The sequence below is a fragment of the Tiliqua scincoides genome, chromosome 3 (genome assembly GCF_035046505.1).
Source record: "Tiliqua scincoides isolate rTilSci1 chromosome 3, rTilSci1.hap2, whole genome shotgun sequence".
NCBI lineage: Eukaryota > Metazoa > Chordata > Lepidosauria > Squamata > Scincidae > Tiliqua > Tiliqua scincoides.
In genome coordinates, this window is record NC_089823.1 from 17875917 (window position 1) to 17895217 (window position 19301).

The 19301-nt window shown below is 46.1% G+C and overlaps 1 protein-coding gene across 1 annotated transcript; it reads right to left on the reverse strand.

The window, feature by feature from the left end:
• On the reverse strand, positions 1-12821 carry LOC136643617 (interstitial collagenase-like). Its single transcript, XM_066618763.1, has 9 exons — positions 12655-12821; positions 10580-10728; positions 10354-10482; positions 8629-8790; positions 7329-7446; positions 4601-4734; positions 2994-3153; positions 1224-1327; positions 1-104 (listed from the first exon to the last, which is right to left on the reverse strand). The coding sequence occupies exons 1-9, from the start codon at positions 12804-12806 to the stop codon at positions 1-3; spliced, it is 1212 nt and encodes a 403-aa protein (XP_066474860.1). The 5' UTR covers positions 12807-12821.
• Between the last annotated feature and the right edge of the window lie 6480 nt (positions 12822-19301).

Genomic DNA, 19301 nt, shown 5'->3' on the forward strand with positions numbered 1-19301 from the left:
TTAACAGTTCAGGAAGCTGTTGCTCCTTTGATTGTTCCCAACAACTCTTTTACTGTTCATGTCAAACTGGATCAGCTTGGGTCCTTGGAAGAAATAAACGTAACCTGGAAGCAAAATTAGAAAGAAATTTAGAAAAGGAAGTGGGGAAAGTCCTCCCTCCTAATAAAACATACTCACGAAACCAAACCAAACCTCTGCTCTACAAATGTGGAGTCTGGTTGTTGGAGAGATTTGGGCTGTGTGCAAAGAAGCCATAAAAATTTGCAAAGATGCAAACTTTTTACACTGCTGCTCTCAAATTTGTAGGTCAAATTTTGACTTGTGCAGCATGTCATGTGTCAAAGTTGCAGGAGCCTCACAGCCCAGTCTGAAGCTTCCTGGTGCCCGCTAGAGCAGCAGTGCCAAAATGGCTACCGCTGCATTCAGTGGACCCTGGGAAGTGGCTGGAGGTATCCTCGGGGGAAGGGGATTTTTGCCTCCTTCCCCAGGGGGAAAGCCCTGCAATGGGGCTTCTCAAGTTTGCGCTGGCTATTTTGCTAGTGCACATTTGAGATACTCCTTGTTGGGCTGGAAGGCTGGACACAGAGTTCTGGATCTGGCAGTGTTCTGGATCCAGTCCCACCCCCCCCTCCTGCCCCGGTTCCTCTCCCATCCCTCCCTCCCCCACCTTTTAACATTGCCCCAAAGTACTTAAGATAGGTGGCAAGGAAACCTATGTAGGCATATGGTTCCACAGGCTGTGTGCCACCACAGAGAAGACCCTGCCCTTGGTAGCCAGTTCCCTAGTGTCTGAAGGTGGAACAGGGCCTCCAAAAATGATCTCAATAAACTAAGACTAGAGAAGGCAGTCTTTAATTCTAGGCTGTGTAGGTCAATGTGAACCCTTTGAATTTGGAAATGTGTCTTTAAGCACTGGAGTGACATGTTAAAAGTCAGGATCCCCAGGTATGAATTCGGCAGTAACATTCTGAACCAGCTGATGCTTCTGAACATTTCTGAAAGGCAGCTAGATTTTTCTTGGGGATGCGATATCTGACGAAATTTGTATCGCCATACTTAGTATCTACAGCAATACTGTTTGTCCTCTGAGAAATTCTCCCCCCTCACAACCTCTTTCCTAATTGCAAATATACATTTTTATAAAGTATATGATTCATAAGGGCATTCTTTCAAAAATCCTAGGATTCCAGATCAGCTTCATTTTTTAAATAAATGTTGCTCACCGTCGTGGTTTAAAGCAGCATCAACCCGGGGACCGACTCCTCTAAAGTCCTGGGCTATTCTTTTAGGGTAGCCTCTTTCCATTTGTTGCTTGAATTCGTCAAACCTGGACAAAGATAACATATTGTAAGAGGTACCGAATGCTTTTAATTCAAACAACCATTTATAAAAACCAATTCAGAAGCATTATGATGGCAATCATAAGTTCTTTGATCAAAGTTGGAGCTTTTACAAACAGAATAAAGGTCAATGTGTGCATTTGCTTTGTAAAAAGTTCATTCAGGAGCACACAAACTGGATCAAAAATGCAGTGGGGGAGGAGAGGAAATTTTACAGTTACAGTCTGGTTCGCGGACCCAGTGGTGTAGCTAGAGAGGGTGCAAAGTGCTAGGTTTTCCAGGGAGACTCACTGCATTGTGCAAGGGGCCACTCCCCCTCCCCTTTGGAGCCATTCGTTTGCATATGCCTCTGTTTTGCTCCACCACCTGGAATGGCTCTGAAGGGGAGGGGGAGGGGCCCCTCACATGCTGCAGTGAGGCTCCCTGCAAAAGCTAGTGTTTTCCACCCCCCTCTAGCTATGCTACTGAGCACCCCCTATCCACCTTGTGCCTGCTGTTTACTAAGAGCCATGGAAAATCAATATATGCACTTAAAGTAATATAAGTTTTGACTTTACACATTAAAATAATTCAACAACTTATCTAATTCATAGCAGAATGAAAATATGATAGCAAAAAATAAAAAGGGTATTAGGTCAGTGGCTGCTTAAGTGTGCGTTAGGCTTGAATGAGCTAGAGGTTGTTTTCTTTCTGATCCAGAGTGGGCTGTACTCAGCAGTGCCAATGCATCATTTTTCTGGATCTGACACACACAAAAAACTTGTAACAAACTACAAACCTATACAGGCCACAATTTCTCTCTCTTGATAATTGATTGGTGTTTTTTTAGCTTCTTTTAGTGTCTTTTGTTTAAGTTCTGTAGGTTTCTGACCTCCCTGACTTGTGTGTATCGCCAGACATGGCAAGATAGGGCATGCATATCTACTGTAGTCATTTTGTTTAACAAATGACAAATTCACTTTTGACACTGGCCAAAATGTTTAAAATCTTGATATTTTTTTAATAATACCATCATGTCATATATCATTCAATGCATAATTTCATGCTTTTAGGGGAGCACATTGGGCTGTGAGGAAATTATGCATTGAATGATAATGCATTCATGCAGAATGCAAATAAACAAGCCGCATTGAAATATCTCTATTATATCACTATTTCTTTACTCAGCGTGTGGTTGGTCTGTGCAACTCCTTGCTGCAGGATGTGGTGACAGCATCTGGCCTAGATGCCTTTAAAAGAGGATGGACAAGTTTCTGGAGGAAAAATCCATTACGGGTTACAAGCCATGATGTGTATGTGCAACCTCCTGATTTTAGAAATGCAAGATGCAAGGGAGGGCACCAGGATGAGGTCTCTTGTTATTAGGTGTGCTCCCTGGGGAATTTGGTGGGCCACTGTGAGATACAGGAAGCTGGACTAGATGGGCCTATGGCCTGATCCAGTGGGGCTGTTCTTATGTTCTTATGTTAGGGTGTTGCGCTGCCCAAAGTCCATCATGAGGGTGGCACTCTGCATGTAGAAATAGCCACAGCCTTCTGAAGGAGTGTGTAATAACTGCCTATGAGATGAAAGTCAGTTTCTCTCTCCTGCATTTACAATAAACATGTTCAAAGGACACGGTTTCTGTAAAGGTTACATAACATTCGGCCATACCTCCAGTACTTGTTACCCACAAAGAAATAGGTCTTCCCATATTCTGTATCGCTAAATGCAGCATCAATTCTCTTCACAGTTCTGGGGAAGCCCAGTTGGTAAATGCTCTTCGGGGAGCCATGTGCAATTTCATATCCATTGAGAACCCAATATTTGTCACCTGCAAGGGAAGCAAAGCCAAATGTATACATATTAAAAAAAATTATTAGCTACCTTAGGACTCTTTGAAGTGGTGTTGAAATAAATTAGTAATGAGGTGACGGATGAGAAATAAAAATAAATTCCTGCAGGACATGATCCTGTTGCTATAAATGAAGTCAGGGGTTCCCAAGATATGTGTCATGGCACACTCATAAGGGTGCTGTGGGATGCCCCTTGTGGCCCCTCCTACCTGTTCTTCTGGGTGCCATCATCTTGGAAAATCTCACAAGATTTGGGCACTGCTGTCTTATTAACACAGGGGTGCTCAAACTTTCAACTTTAGGGATGCTGGACCTTTAACAAGTGTATAGAAGAGAGAATTTCAGCATGTGCAGCTTGTCATCTGTGGGATGACAAGTTGCACCTGCTGCAATTCTCTCTTCTATACACTTGTTAAAGGTCCAGCATCCCTAAAGTTGAAAGTTTGAGCACCCCTGTATTAACAGTATTTATATTATTAACAGTATTTATATAACGCTTTTCAACTAAAAGTTCACAAAGCGGTTTACAGAGAAAAATCAAATAACTAATGGCTCCCTGTCCCAAAAGGGCTCACAATCTAAAAAGATGCAAAAAGAACACCAGCAGACAGCCACTACAAAAGACACTGCTGGGGTGAGGAGGGCCAGTTACAATCCCCTTGCTAAAAAAAGAGGAGCACCCACTTGAAAAAGTGCCTCTTACCCAGTTAGCAGGGGTAAGCAGGCTTAGCAGGGGTCTTGAATCTTGTTAAATTTTGTGAAATCCAAGGTGGTAGTGCCTGGTGGAGCCAGAAAGAAGGGGCTGCAGGTAAGTTTGGCAACCACTGAATAAAGTAGTTTGGTATTATTACTTGAGCCATGATTTACAGTTTTTTCCACTGAGGAGAACAGAATAGAGAGAGGGTTCTCGACCAGAGCAGAATGACATTATTCTACTCAGACGTATGTGAGTGAATGAGGTTCTTTCATTTTAACCATTTACTGTATTTATTTTTTTGGTATTAGTTTCCCCCGCCCCCCACTGGCAGCTCACAAGAATCCATTTTAAAACATTCATTTTTATCCCCCCCCCCCCAAAAAAACCCCAGTTTCATCTGTCATCCTTTACTCAGTGCTTATGACTGTGAATCAGCCACTGTTTTCTGACTGAGCCAAGGCAAGAAGAGAAGACAAGCAACAACCATCTTTTCAGCAGTGAAAGACATGCTAGATTACAGAGATGGAAGAAGTTAATATACAGGTATACCTAAACTGTTACACTCTAGCATGTTTACAGCCCATGGGTTGTGGCATTTCCCATAGTTTGTGGCTTTTTCCAGCAGTATGGGACTTGCAGACCTTTGTAGCTCAGGAACTTATTCTGCAGCAGAATGCTAATCTCAGCAAATTTACACGAAAGAAGAAATTAAGAATTTCAGGAGTCACCTTTGAAAAGAAGAACATTGTCTTGTTCATAACTTTCATAGGCAGCGTCTATTTCAGATGGCAGACTTGGCCAGAAGAGAGAGATGAAATAGAGTTCCACGTTAGGCAGCTGAGGGTGCTTGCGCCAGAAATGCCTAAATCAAATTACAAGTTGCATATTACACAGAGTTTGGTATCTTTCATAAGTAAGCATCTGATCTTGCACGAATGATTATATGTCAATGAATCTAAACAACCACTTTGCTATGTTCACTGACATCCCAAAGCAATTTGTGCATGCATGTGAAATAGAGATGAACATGAATTTGGACACACTCTGGAAGTTAGTGGTAGACGGGGGGCCTGGCGTACTGAGGTCCATGGGGTCACAAAGAGCTGGACACGACTTAACAACAACAGTGAAATAGAAGGAATGCAAGGTTGGGCACCCTCTGTTCTTTCCTCCCTCTCCCACCCCTTGTAACGGTGTGTCTGTGCAGGCACAAACTCACACTGTCCCAGTGCTGCTCTGGCTCCACTGGATCAGTGCACATCCATGTGCTGGCCCAGCCTACTCCTGAGTAGCTGCAAACATGCTTTACAGCACATTTGCAACACTCGGGAGCTGGCACAAGGGACTTCTACTAGCTGGGGGGGGGGGAAATAGGATTGAGCAATTAGTGGAATGACCATAGAAGCTTTGTTGAATGCTGATGAATCACTTTTTGTGCTGTGGTTCAGTAAAGAGAGTTTGCTGTACAGTATGGATGTGTTTGAATGTTAGTATCGGCGATAGGAAGTTGGCATACCGCTGTGTCATATGGCTTTCTTTGTGGAGAGTCAAGTTGCACCGGTGGTGGTATATCTTGCAATTTGTCCTTGTGTTTTGTAATGTCTGGGTTGCAACTGAAGACATGTTGAGCCAAGGGGAACGTTGCTTAATAGGCTGCCCTTAGGTTTTGTTTTGCTTTTTGCGGTTGATTTTTCTTTTCTGTATTTCAAAAGGCAGCAAATGTGGCCAAATATGAGCTCTTGGTAACACTCACACTCACAGTGTTTAGAGATGGGGAACCCTGCCTCCTTATTGAAAGTTGCCTGCATCCTGCAGTCTGTTGCAGACATAGATGTGCCAATGCTCCAAAAATACCTCTGCTGCCTGCAAAGGCTTAACTGGCATTTCCATTGAAAAGAATGGAGAAGCCCATACATAGGAGATCTGGTAGCAAGGCTACTGAGATCCAGCTCCTGTTTAGAGGGAATTATGGTTCCCTCTTATGGAATTATGGATCTCAAAACACATAGACGAACAGGCCTTGCTGAGGGAGAGTCAGCATGGCTTCTGTAAGGGTAAGTCTTGCCTCACGAACCTTATAGAATTCTTTGAAAAGGTCAACAGGCATGTGGATGCGGGAGAACCCGTGGACATTATATATCTGGACTTTCAGAAGGCGTTTGACACGGTCCCTCACCAAAGGCTACTGAAAAAACTCCACAGTCAGGGAATTAGAGGACAGGTCCTCTCGTGGATTGAGAACTGGTTGGAGGCCAGGAAGCAGAGAGTGGGTGTCAATGGGCAATTTTCACAATGGAGAGAGGTGAAAAGCGGTGTGCCCCAAGGATCTGTCCTGGGACTGGTGCTTTTCAACCTCTTCATAAATGACCTGGAGACAGGGTTGAGCAGTGAAGTGGCTAAGTTTGCAGACGACACCAAACTTTTCCGAGTGGTGAAGACCAGAAGTGATTGTGAGGAGCTCCAGAAGGATCTCTCCAGACTGGCAGAATGGGCAGCAAAATGGCAGATGCGCTTCAATGTCGGTAAGTGTAAAGTCATGCACATTGGGGCAAAAAATCAAAACTTTAGATATAGGCTGATGGGTTCTGAGCTGTCTGTGACAGATCAGGAGAGAGATCTTGGGGTGGTGGTGGACAGGTCGATGAAAGTGTCGACCCAATGTGCGGTAGCAGTGAAGAAGGCCAATTGTATGCTTGGGGTCATTAGGAAGGGTATTGAGAACAAAACGGCTAATATAATGCTGTTGTAGAAATCTATGGTAAGGCCACACCTGGAGTATTGTGTCCAGTTCTGGTCGCCGCATCTCAAAAAAGACATAGTGGAAATGGAAAAGGTGCAAAAGAGAGCGACTAAGATGATTACGGGGCTGGGGCACCTTCCTTATGAGGAAGGGCTACGGCGTTTGGGCCTCTTCAGCCTAGAAAAGAGACGCCTGAGGGGGGACATGATTGAGACATACAAAATTATGCAGGGGATGGACAGAGTGGATAGGGAGATGCTCTTTACACTCTCACATAATACCAGAACCAGGGGACATCCACTAAAATTGAGTGTTGGGCGGGTTAGGACAGACAAAAGAAAATATTTCTTTACTCAGCGTGTGGTCGGTCTGTGGAACTCCTTGCCACAGGATGTGGTGCTGGCGTCTAGCCTAGACGCCTTTAAAAGGGGATTGGACAAGTTTCTGGAGGAAAAATCCATTATGGGGTACAAGCCATGATGTGTACGCGCAACCTCCTGATTTTAGAAATGGGTTATGTCAGAATTCCAGATGCAAGGGAGGGCACCAGGATGAGGTCTCTTGTTATCTGGTGTGCTCCCTGGGGCATTTGGTGGGCCGCTGTGAGATACAGGAAGCTGGACTAGATGAGCCTATGGCCTGATCCAGTGGGGCTGTTCTTATGTTCTTATGTTCTTTGGACTAATTTGGTTCTCATTTTAAGAAAGGTATTTTACCTGCCGTTAAAGAATAGCATTTCTCCACGCATGTTGGTGACGGCATCAAAAGTTGTTCTGGGGTCACAAGCCGTTGGTGTGGTGGGTCCAGTTGGTTGCACTTCGTCATATGTTTTTCCTAAACAGAAGAAAAACCAAATAAATCTTATGGAAAGTGGACGCTAGAAAGCATCCTAAATGTGGGGATTTTGTTTTTTAGGTGGGGTTCACAGGAGCAAAAGGCCATAGAAAAAAATTATCAAGCACAAATGGCAATGGAACACTGCAACAGAAATTATGATTCAGCTATGTGTTGTTTAGCCAATAAGATGATGGCCCAGTTAGGAAGATATGAGAAGTTATGGTTTGGATTATGAATGAGTAACAAAGGCATGATGAACCAGTTTGTTCCCTCCTTATATTTTCTTCTTCCCTCTTGCACCTAATAGCACAATCCTGTCTAGTCATGTAAAGTAAATCCCATAGAACATTCCCAGGTAAACATGCATAGGAGTGCAGCCTTAACTAACAGATAGGCCAATCCAGTGCCCAGAGGAGCAGCGGCACCAAGATGGTTGCCACTGCATCCTATGTACACCAGGCAACTGCTGGCGTCTCCTCAGGGGAAGGGGACATTTGCTCTCTTCCCCTGGGTAAGGGTGCAGGCCCGTCAATGGGACTGCTCAAGACTGCGCCAGCTATTTTGCCCGTGGAGAGTTGAGAGGCCCTGTGGTGGGCCAAAAGGCTTGACGTGGAGTTCTGATCCAGAACTCCACTGGTCTCACCCCCGCCAGCCCTGCCCTGTCCATCCCTCCTCCCTGGAACACCTCCCCCCCCTCCACCCTGACAAACCTTTCTGTTGCCTGGAGCTCGTCCCTTGCTCTGGGTCGCATGTGGCCCGGCACTGAGTATTGCAGGTGTGCCTTATGGCACATTTGTGACACACAGCACCCGTGTAGGGTTGGTGCTAGGAGGTCAGGATTGGGCTCAAAATTGCCAAACCTCAGTATTTTATGATATCCAAACTGAGAAAGCGTAGCATAAACACTCTCTACGACTGGGAGATTACAAACCATGATCTGATCCTGGCCTCCCATCCTAGTTTGTATTTCATGCAAACACATATGGGCACAGTCCAATAGACAGTTCTCCCGTATAAACCCCATTGAATTGAATGGGAGCTGTGCAAGAACACCAAAAGGTTGTGCTCCATTCCTTGAAATATTCCTTTATACTAAGATAAATGTGGGAAGGTACAGAAGAAACATCCTCTTTAAAACATTTACTCAATTGCATTTTTTTTTAAAGTTTTTAATTTTACCATAGATTGATTGAATGCCATTGATATCATCCTGATGAAGTTTAAATCTGCTAGGTTCTGTGTAAGCGTAGGTGGGGTACATCAGTGCTCCAGGGTCTTCGGAGTGACCCAGACCCAGCGAATGGCCAAGTTCATGAGCAGCTACAAGAAACAAGTTGTGACCTGGAAAAGGAAGACAAGGAGGCCATCTTTTCAACATGGGAAATTGGAAAATGTGCAGGAATATTGAAAGCTGGTCGGTAAAATGCAAAATCTACCACTATTGGTCCAATCGGGGATTGAGCACATATGTACAAGTCCCAGGCAACAATGCAGGCATCATAATTGAGGCCCACTGAATTGATGGGAATTGAATTAGTCCCCCAAGTTCCACCTCCATTGCTTTCAATGGGAATTAAGGCCCAATCCTAACCTGCACCGATACAGCAGGGCCAGCAGGTCTGTGTTGCATGCTAAGTGTGGGCTGAGTAGGCTGGAAGTCTCCTTGAGGTAAGGAGACATTCATTCCATTATCCCGTGTAAAGCCCCAGCCTGCTCAGTGGGGCAACTTGGATCTATGTCTGCCAAATGGCCAGTGCAAGTCCAAGTTGTCCCGTGCCAGGTTTTCAGGCCCAGGAAGGGAGACAGAATTCAGCATGCACTAGTGCCGTCAATCCTGTCCCCCTCTTGGGCCCTATACACTCCTATCTCTGGCCTTCCCCTGCCCATTACACCCCTCCCCGCCCTCCCCCTGCCCTTCCCCCACACCTAAAGTGCTAGGAGCAGCTCTTACCTGCTCCAGCGTACATTCTCCCCAGATCTGGGACTAGCAGGATGATGCAGACCTTCCTGCTGCTCCTCCCAGGTGCTAGGCTGTTGCAACTTGCTTTATCGCAGATTTGCAACAGCCTAGGCCAGTGCAAAGCTGGATTAGGATTGTGCCATTTGTTGCTGTAACTAGGAAAGTTGCATAGAAGAGAAAGGGCTTATTACCCTGAAGAGTTTGTTCCCTATTTATGTGTGCAGGTGTACGTCTGGAGTATTTAGTAGTAGAATCCCTGCTAGTTGGCTGATACAATATGGAGCCCATTCTCTCTGGCACAAGGGACCCAGGGCCCAATCCTGTGGTCCACGCTGCGCCTCCACGGCACAGACCACAGTCACAAACGTGCCATAGGGCACGTTTGCGGGACTTACCACCGGGCTCCCGCCGGAGGTGGCACAGCTCCAGCCAGTGCTGAGCCACCGCCTGGCAGGTGCCCGCATTCCACGGCTCAGCAGTGCCTGCGACCGCTGGGCTGCGGAACGGGGAATGGGGGCGTGGGGGAGGTGTTCCAGGGAGGGGGGAGGGGTGGTTGGGGGTGTTCTGGGGGGCGGGCGAGAGGTGGATCAGCGGAGCCGAGCTCCACAGGATCCTAGGTGCTCGTGGAGGGCTGCGCGCCCTACACGAGCGCTTTCACTTTAGCGGCGACCAAACAGTCGCCGCTAAAGTGAGTAGCCCCATTGCGGGGCTGCTTCCCTTACCCAGGGGAAGGGGACGAACGTCCCCTTCTCCCGAGGAGCCTCCTGCGGTAGCACGGGAGGCTCTGGATTTGGCAGGAGCCCGCCAGGGAGCCGCCAGGTCCCGCAGCTCCGGGCAGCTCAGGATTGGGCTGCCCGTCTCTGTAGCCCCTTATATCATAGTATATATTTGATACTTCTCTGGAACCATGGTTAGACCATGATGTGATAGTTTTATGGCCATACCTCTTCTGCCTTGGACTGTCCAAAGTTCAGATTCATCAAAATGGGCATCTCCACCAATACCGAACCCTGGTTGAAAGGCGTGCGCCAGAATCCCATTAGGTCCATCAAAAGGGGAATTATCTCCATGGTCTGAATGAAGAAGGAATGAGTTTGATCATTATTCATCATTGTTTAGAAAACCACAGCTGAAGAGTGCCTGAGTTCACCAGTTCCACTGTGTGTTTACCTCCAAAGTTAAAAGACATCATTATATCTGCTGTGCCGGTGTCCAGTTTTTCAAATGTCAGGGGCGTCACTTTACTCCACACCTCAAATGCTTTCTGGATGGCATTGTCCACATAAGAAGGATGCAGATCTGGGGTGTAATTCACAATCCTTTACAATGAAATAATATGGTCATTCTTTTAGGCAAACTGAAGACAGAACGAGATGGTAACTTTGGACCAGGGAGAGGGGGAACGTGATCCTGAAAAGTCTTTTAGTCAGATGCAAAGGTTTGCATGTGAATAGCTGTGTATTTAAATCTTTTCTCCTCCTCCCTCTCAAGAAGAACAGCTCCTTTCCATTCTTTTCTTTCATGGAAGGCACAAGGCACTTTTGAGACTGTTTTGCTGCCAGCAGAATCAAGAGATCAAACTTTTACTGAACTGTTTGATGTTCCCCAAGAAAAACAACACAGAATCCCCACACATAGAACAGTAGGGGGTCTTGGCTGTTCCCTGATTGCTAACATGCCAATGTTTTATGTGCACAGAGAACATTAACAACTATGGCCTACCACCTGCAGAAATGGCACCGTTTGATTTTTCTGATTGTATAGACCAGGGGGTCTCCAAACTTTTTGGACAGAGGGCCGCATCAAATATCTGGTGTGGTGTGGAGAGTTTAAATAAATAAATTAGAGAGGGAACTTAGATGAGTGAATAAATGAATGAATGGGCTCATTCATTCAACCTCTCTGGCCTTCAGAACACCCTCTAGACACAATCAGAGCACAGTTCTGGTCATGTTCAGTTGAGTGGGCCAGAGGCTTTCAGGGGACAAGAGGTTGGCCATGGGCCAGAAAGAGGCTTGCCGGGGGCCGCATCTGGCCCCTGGTTTGGTGACCCCTGGTATAGACTAGCAGAAAGCAGAAAGTAGGGAATTGTAGAGACAAGGCAGAAAGAGAGTGTGTGAGAATGTGTGAGCACACACATTATAATTAGAAAAAGTTAGAAAACCTTCCACACATGGAGATCACCTACTTTGGCTATCTGGATCATGGTCATAAGGTGCCATCCTGACCCTATAAAGAGCTTCACACATAGTCCCATGGAAATCAGTGGGTTAGATGTGCTCAGTTTTGCACGGAATATAGCTTTACAACACTTGTAACAGCAGAAGACAGGCTGCAGCGGTGCCACACCTGCTGAACCAGGTAAGGTAATGGTGGGGGTGGGGTAGGTGGCAAGGGGACAGGGAGAGGCAAAAGTGAGTGGGGAGGGGGCAAGGAATGGGGTGGGGAAGCAATTAGAGGCGGTTGTTGTGGTGGGGGGGTCAGTGGTGCATGCTGGATCCTATCCCTTCCATTTGGATGCTTCCTGCCCCTTTCCTTCTCCTTGGACTTGCACCAGGTAAAGAGCTGGTGCAGGTCTGGGGAAACCCATCGGTGAGTAGAAGGGTAAAAGGGTAAGGTGAAATAATTCCTCTTTCTACTCCCAAGCTTCCCACTCCATTCCCCCCCCCCCATACAGCACATGCCTTTTTTGGGGGGGGGGGTTAGGAGAGGACTGGTATGAGATGTATGTTTACTCAGAAGTAAGCATCATTTTGTTTGATGGAGCTTACTCCCAGGTAAGTGTGCTTAAAATTGCAGCCCTAAAGCTGTGTGACTATTAATGGGATTTGCTCATAGGTAAATACATTGAGGACTAGAGGCTTAAAAAAATCCTAGTTTCATATTCTCAACAAGTGGGAAACCCTGGCCTCTGAGTGGCCCGCTTGGAGGCAGGCTGTGCAGCATGGCCTTTCCCAGTTTGAAGAGACACTTGGCCAACAGACTGAGGCAAAGAGGCAAAGAAGGAAGGCCCATAGCCAGGGAGACAGACCAGGGACAGACTGCACTTGCTCCTGGTGTGGAAGGGATTGTCACTCCTGGATTGGCCTTTTCAGCCACACTAGATGCTGTTCCAGAACCACCATTCAGAGCGCGATACCATAGTCTTTCGAGACTGAAGGTTGCCAACGTACTAGTTTCATGTTGTACCTCAAGCCTCCAGCTCGTGAGGAAAAACTCATTGAAAAACAAACAAAAAACTTTACCTGTATGTGATATGATTATTCGGCCATTTAGGATTCCCCTTGGTACGCTCAAATTGTGCCACATCAGGTACACCACACCTTGGCTTCTTCATCACTTCCAGAGTGTCAGCGTCAAGCTTCCCAGTTATTCTCAGCCGGAAAAATCTCTGCATTTCTTTGAGCTTTTCAGTCATAGACTCAACAGTGTCATTTGTCTGGAACCGTGTAATTGCTGCTACGTCAGGGCTGTAGAATTCATTTAAATATTTCTGGCGGAAAAAACACAACAACTCTGAATTGTAAAAAAAATATGAAATAAAACTGACCATTTGTCTCTACAGGTCTAGGATCCTATATTTCTAACTAAACTGAAAACGCACAACTGAGTTTGCAGTGTTTGCCTCTAATTCCGGGCAACTCGAAAAACAAAAACATTGCTATAATTGATAATAAGGAATATGCAGAAATCTTTTTCTTCGTTGATCAGGGATGGCAGGCAATGAAATAGGATATTACTGCATCTCTGCTCTTTGGGCCACAAGAATAAATCCCCCTGAACACATATTTTACCCCTTTGTACTTGTTTATCACTTAGAAAGCATGTGGGGTAATCAGGATTGAGACTGAGGTGTTGGGGGCTTTAACCCTTTGTCCTCACTGCAATCTCAAACCACGTCCCCCTCCCAACTAGGGCAGCTATTTACCCTACTAGAGAAGCTCCTGTTGACATCAGTGAGTGAAAGTCACAGAACCCAGAGCAAAAGGGAAAAGACCTGAAAATTAGCTTTGATCCTGGGTAGTTAATTCTACAACATGAATACAGAGATTTTTGAGTCAATATTTACCTTCGCGAGATCCATGTCTCCATCTTTGTTTCCTGTATCCACTGGAACGGCAAAAGTGTAGAGTCTGAAGCTCAGCAATAGGACTGTCAGGCTTGACAGATGCTTCATTCTGGCTGTTACTGGGATCGCCCTCTTGCTCTTCCACAGCTTGTTGCCTTGAATCTATTTCTCTGGTGTTCGCCTTCTACTTATATAGCTGCAGAATGTTTCTTTCTATTCTGTCTCACGGGCGACAACATCCTCTGACTAGCAATCTGAGATAGGCTCATCGTTGCGCAACAACAACAGGATCACCGTTTTCACAATCATTGAGATTAATAAGGGAAGGATGGGGTTTTGCGTAATGTCAGAGCATACTGCAATTGCCCAGTGTTTCCCTATACCATAAGAACATAAGAAGAGCCCTGCTGGATCAGGCCCAGGGCCCATCTAGTCCAGCTTCCTGTATCTCACAGTGGCCCACCAGATGCCTCAGGAAGCACCCAGAACAAGATACTGTGCATCTACCCACAGTATTTCCTCTTGATGTGTCCTGCAGGGGCATGAAAATGCAAAGAAACAGAACGTGGAAGGATTACTAATTCTGAGCATAAATAGGGTGGGGGTGCACCCATTACCTTTCACTGTTATTTAGGTTGGGAAAGGAAAGGGATGCCAAAATGTTCATGATTGCCCCCATTGCCATTCATCCCCCTCCCAAAATAATCACTCCCAGTCCCTTCTTGTTAAAAATGCTCCCTTCTACACGCTATTATTGCTACATGCTATTATATGCGCCAATTCATTTTTGGAATTAGGATCAGTGGAGGGCCAGGCTCACAGTGATCATTGAAAGCTAGGTATGGATTTGTAAAATAAACAGAGAAGACATGATTTTATTTGAAAAAAAAAGAGAAATACGATAGGCATAGGGCACATACTACTGTACAGGTCTAGGCAACTATCTAGCAAAAGTTAATCATGAGTAACTTCCACTTAATGAGACTTGAACTAGTCACATCTTTCTCTGTTACTTTCCATGAAATTTAATCATGGCTACTGTTTGAAAGAAGCAGAGTTGGAAAAGACCCTGCCCACTGGCGTTGCTAGGGGTGTGTGGGTGGTGCAGGCCATAGCGGGTGACATGCATGGGGGGTGATGCGCACTGGGGTGATGCACACTGGGGGGGTGACATGCTAAAATCACGATGGTTAGGAGCAATACAGTCATGTTATATTCCTTTGGATGCAGAATTTCCAGCAGAATGCAATGCAAAAAACTATAATGAAATACTTCCTTTCTATCAAAAGTTATGGCTAAAAAACCGGATGAACAAAAAACGCAAGGAGCCCTATGGAAAGTGAAACTGAGCTGTATTTCCTCGTGAGTAGGCGAAGTTGCCTTAGTCTGTCGGAAAAGGCAGGCTGAGAGGAATCCAACGACACCAGAATGGTCCCAATCCAATGAATGCAGCCCCCAAAAAACACAAAAGGGAGAAGGAGGTCCCTGCCTCCCTCCCAGCTGCAGTCTATTTTGCCCTATGGAAAGCGAAGCAGCCTCACTGTCGTGTTTACTTGCGAGTAGGCAGACAAGCCTTGGCTGGTGGTCAGGCCAGGCCAAAGAGAATGTGAGGACACCAGAATGGTCTGGATCCAATGGAGCTGGAGTGCAACAAATGCTCCAGAAGGTAGCCCCCCCCCACTAAAAAGGACACAAAAAGAGACTTGAACTGGTAAGGGGAAGTTTTCTATTTTGCACTTGTAAAGCCAGGTGGGTTTTTATCCTGAAATGCCTGAAACAGAAGAACTTTAAACTGGGCACTGGGGAGGGCTGGAAATCTCACTGATTCTTTTTGGGGGCTTGTTATTGCAGGCAGACTACAGAGTAAGCTCCATAGACCACTATGGGACTTACTTCAGAGTAGACATGCATAGTAGTGGGCTCACAGGCTGCAATCCTACCCACACTTTCCTGAGAGTATGACCCATTGACCACAATAGGACTTACTTCAGAGTAGATTCACTTGGTGGAACAGAACTGGCTCCCCCTTATTTAATTATTTCTTTTATTTTAATTTAATTATTTATAATTATTTATTTTAATTTGCTTGATGGTGTCACTTCTGGCCATGACATCACTTCCAATGGGTTATGGTCAGATTGTCATTCTAAAAAGTGGGTCCCAGTGCTAAAAGTTTGAGAACTGCTGTAAGTTGACACCCTTGGGGTGTGTGTGTGTGTGACACCACTAGTGACCAAAATCACTAAAATCACAGTTTGCAGGAATAATACGATCATGTTATATATCAATCAATGTGTAATTTCATGCAGAATGTGTTCTATCTTTGTTCTATCAAAAGATATAGCCAAAAAACCAGTGGGGGCAGGGCGATGGTACATCACCACACCCACCACCTGGGGTGTTGCCCCGCCCACTGCATGGTGGGTGATGTGCTGGTATCCATCATCTGGTGACACGAACTCTAGTGACACCACTGACCCTGCCTGAGGCTGTTGAGACCCATTTATGGCCATGAAAGAACATCCTAAACCAGATGAACCAACAGTCTGACCAAGGCTTGATCTAGAACTGGTCTATGCTTTCCGTGTACTGGAGTTGCATAATCCATACAGAGTACTACCCTCAGACTGCAGGTGGGAGTCATGAAATTTGAATGATTCCCTTTGTAAAAGATTTCTGTTCCTCAGAAAAGTACCAAGCAAAAAAAGGGCTGACATATTAGTAGAACAGTGGCATAGCTAGAGGGTGTGCGCGTGCAAAGCACTAAGTTTTGCAGGGAGCCTCACCGCAGCATGAAAGCGGCCCCTCCCCTTCTGAGCCATTCCAGTTGGGGAGAGCAAAACAGAGGCATACTCTGACTTTGAAGGGGAGGGGCCCCTTGCATGCTGCGGTGAGGCTCCCTGCAAAATTTAGTGCACCCCTGCACCTCCTCTAGCCAGGCCACTGAGTAGAACACAGTCCATTCTATTGCCTTGTTTGCTGCCTGAGTGGACCTGGCCTCTGTACCAGGTGCCTCCTTTGGTATCATTTATGTGGCATTTCTGTCACTGCTGGGTGGTTCCAGTGCATCTTCTGCATTATTGGGGGATATCCCCCTGATCTTGCCAGCTTGCTCCCCCCCCTTTTTTTTACCCACACACGTGTTTGAGCATGTGTGCCTCACCCCCCATTGCCTCTGCTGCCTCCTAGCCTGCCCAGCTACTTGGGGAGGCAGCTGTGTGGGCGGAAACAGGGAGGTAGAATATTGGGGGTTCCCACATCTCCTGCCCTCGAGGTTTGCTGCTGTCTCTCCTTGCTTGCCCCACTGGCCCTGTTGAAACAAACAGAGCATGCTGGGAGCACTCTCATCATGCTCTGCCCTGTCTGTTTGTTTCAACAGGACTGGTGGGAAGCAAGTGAGAAGAGGCAGTGCCAACCTCAAGGGAAGAAGGAGGGGAATCAGCTGAATTCTCTTCCTGTTCACCTGGCCTCTTTGTTGGGCAGGCAACAAGGAGAAGAAGGTGGAGTGATTCTGTTCTAATTGCTCATGGAAGCGAAGAATGCAAACAAGATTGCCACGCTGTCCTCCTGTAGCAATGTGGCTGTAATTGCTCTCAGCAGTGACTCTGGAGGGAGAGCTGGGCCACCACTGCCCCAGGGGTCTGCTCATTTGCTCCCTGTGAGCAGCAAAATTAGTTCACAGGGAGACTGAAGAGCCTGGGTGGACGGTGGGCCGGAGAGGCATGGCAGGCAGATGCAGGGCACCCTTAGTCAGTTCACCACCCCCTCCTCCAGCCTGCCACTCAAAGCTGGGCCAGCTCTGATAGCTGCCTAAGCATTCACACGGAATAAGCATCAACACCACAATGCACATTTTTTTTTCAAAAAAGTTCTTCACTTGCTGACCTGCAAGCATCAGAAACCTGACAACCTGCAAGATGCAATCTGTGAGCTCAGACAGCAATCTGTCTGTTATCCTAGCAAGTCCTTCAGGGTCAAATCCCTTAGGGCCCAAGCCTATCCAATTTTCCAGCACCGATGAAGCTGCAATGCAGCCCTGAGGTAAGGGAGTGAACAATTCCTTGAGGAGGCCTCCGTGACTCCCCCTCCACCACAGGATACAGTACATATCCTGTTGGCATGCCTGCATCAGCTCTGGAAAGTTGGATAGGATTGGGCCCTCACAGCCCAATCCTATGCATGTCTGCTTAGAAGTAAGTCCCATTACTGTCAATGGAGCTTACTCCCAGGAAAGTGTGCATGGGATTGGGCTGTCAGTCCCTTTACACACATGCAAGCATTTCTCTCTCTCTCTCTCTCTCTCTCTCTCTCTCTCTCACACACACACACACACACACACACACACCCCTACCCACCCACCATTAGCAAAACCAAAAGTCTGGTGGACTTTTTGAAGGCATCCCAGGAGGGAGAAAGTAGTATGACAGTAATAGGCTATGATCCACTATCCCTTATATATTAGGTTTTTATGTGTGTGTGTGGGGGGGGGGGGATTCTTACATTTGAACTGCTACCTGAAACCTGTTCCTACAATCAATTTTGTAATCTATAAGCTAAATCACAAACAAAGAACAAGCCAGATTACAAAAAGACAAAACCGCTAAATTGAAACACTGGCTTCGGTTTATATGATTCAGTATCTAAATATTTGTCAACATTTTTCTGAATCTGATGAACTGAGAAATAGGGATTGGCTATGGGATTCGTTCAATGTTGATATTGTTTGTTTGATCGCAGTTCCTGATAACACAGTGACGTGAGTCAGGATGAGTTTGTCATTTGGAGTCCAGACAGATGACAAATAGGAACTGCTAGAGTTAAATGGGGTTATGGTTTTAGTTGTGTGTGTGTCATCACTATTTTTAATATCATACACAGGACTTTCCCAATCATATGAGGGTTCTGTCCAATCCAACCTAAATCCCTGTGCAGCACTGGTATGGGCTACTGTGCATCCCATGGGGGATTTTTGGCTACTGGATGCCTCCTTGGGTAAGGGGACATTGTCCCCCTGCCTTTGGGTAAGCCCCAGCAGCTGGAATGGGTCGACTTGGACCTGCTGGTACAAGTCTGCATTGATCCACGCAGGGTGATTAGGCCTGGGAAGGGGTTTGGATATGGAACACTCCGGTGTTGCCAGTCCTGCGCCCCTCCCAAGCCCAGTCCCCCACCCCATCTTATCCCTGTGTTCTGTTGCCATAAATACCCAGTTAAGATTGGCCTGTTATTATTAACAGCATTTATATACTGCTTTTCAACTAAAAGTTCACAAAGCGGTTTACAGAGAAAAATCAAATAACTAAATGGCTCCCTGTGCCAAAAGGGCTCACAATCTAAAAAGATGCAAAAGAATCCCAGCAGACAGCCACTAGAACAGACAGTGCTGAGGTGAGGTGGACCAGTTACTCTCCCCCTGCTAAAAAAAAAGGAGCACCCACTTGAAAAAGTGCCTCTTAGCCATATGCAGGCACTTAGAGATATACACAAGTGTTTGTCTCTATCTTATGTCTACAGAGAAAGACAGTGCAAGACCTTTTATAGGCTTTGAGCTATCCAGAGACCTTCATTCATTCATATAAGTTCCATCTCTAATATATTCCTTTGTGTAAATGTATGTAAATTTATTCAATCTTGATATGTAAATTAATTCTTTTTTCCCTACCCCTGTCAGAGAGATGATGTGGCCCTCCTGCCAAAAACCTTGCACACCCCTGAATTAGAGAGAGGAGAGGGGCACTTGATGGAACCCATAAGCCCAACTCCCCCTAATGTTTACAAATCATGCCTCCCCTAGCCTTCGAAAAGCAGTAGCTGGGTGGCTAG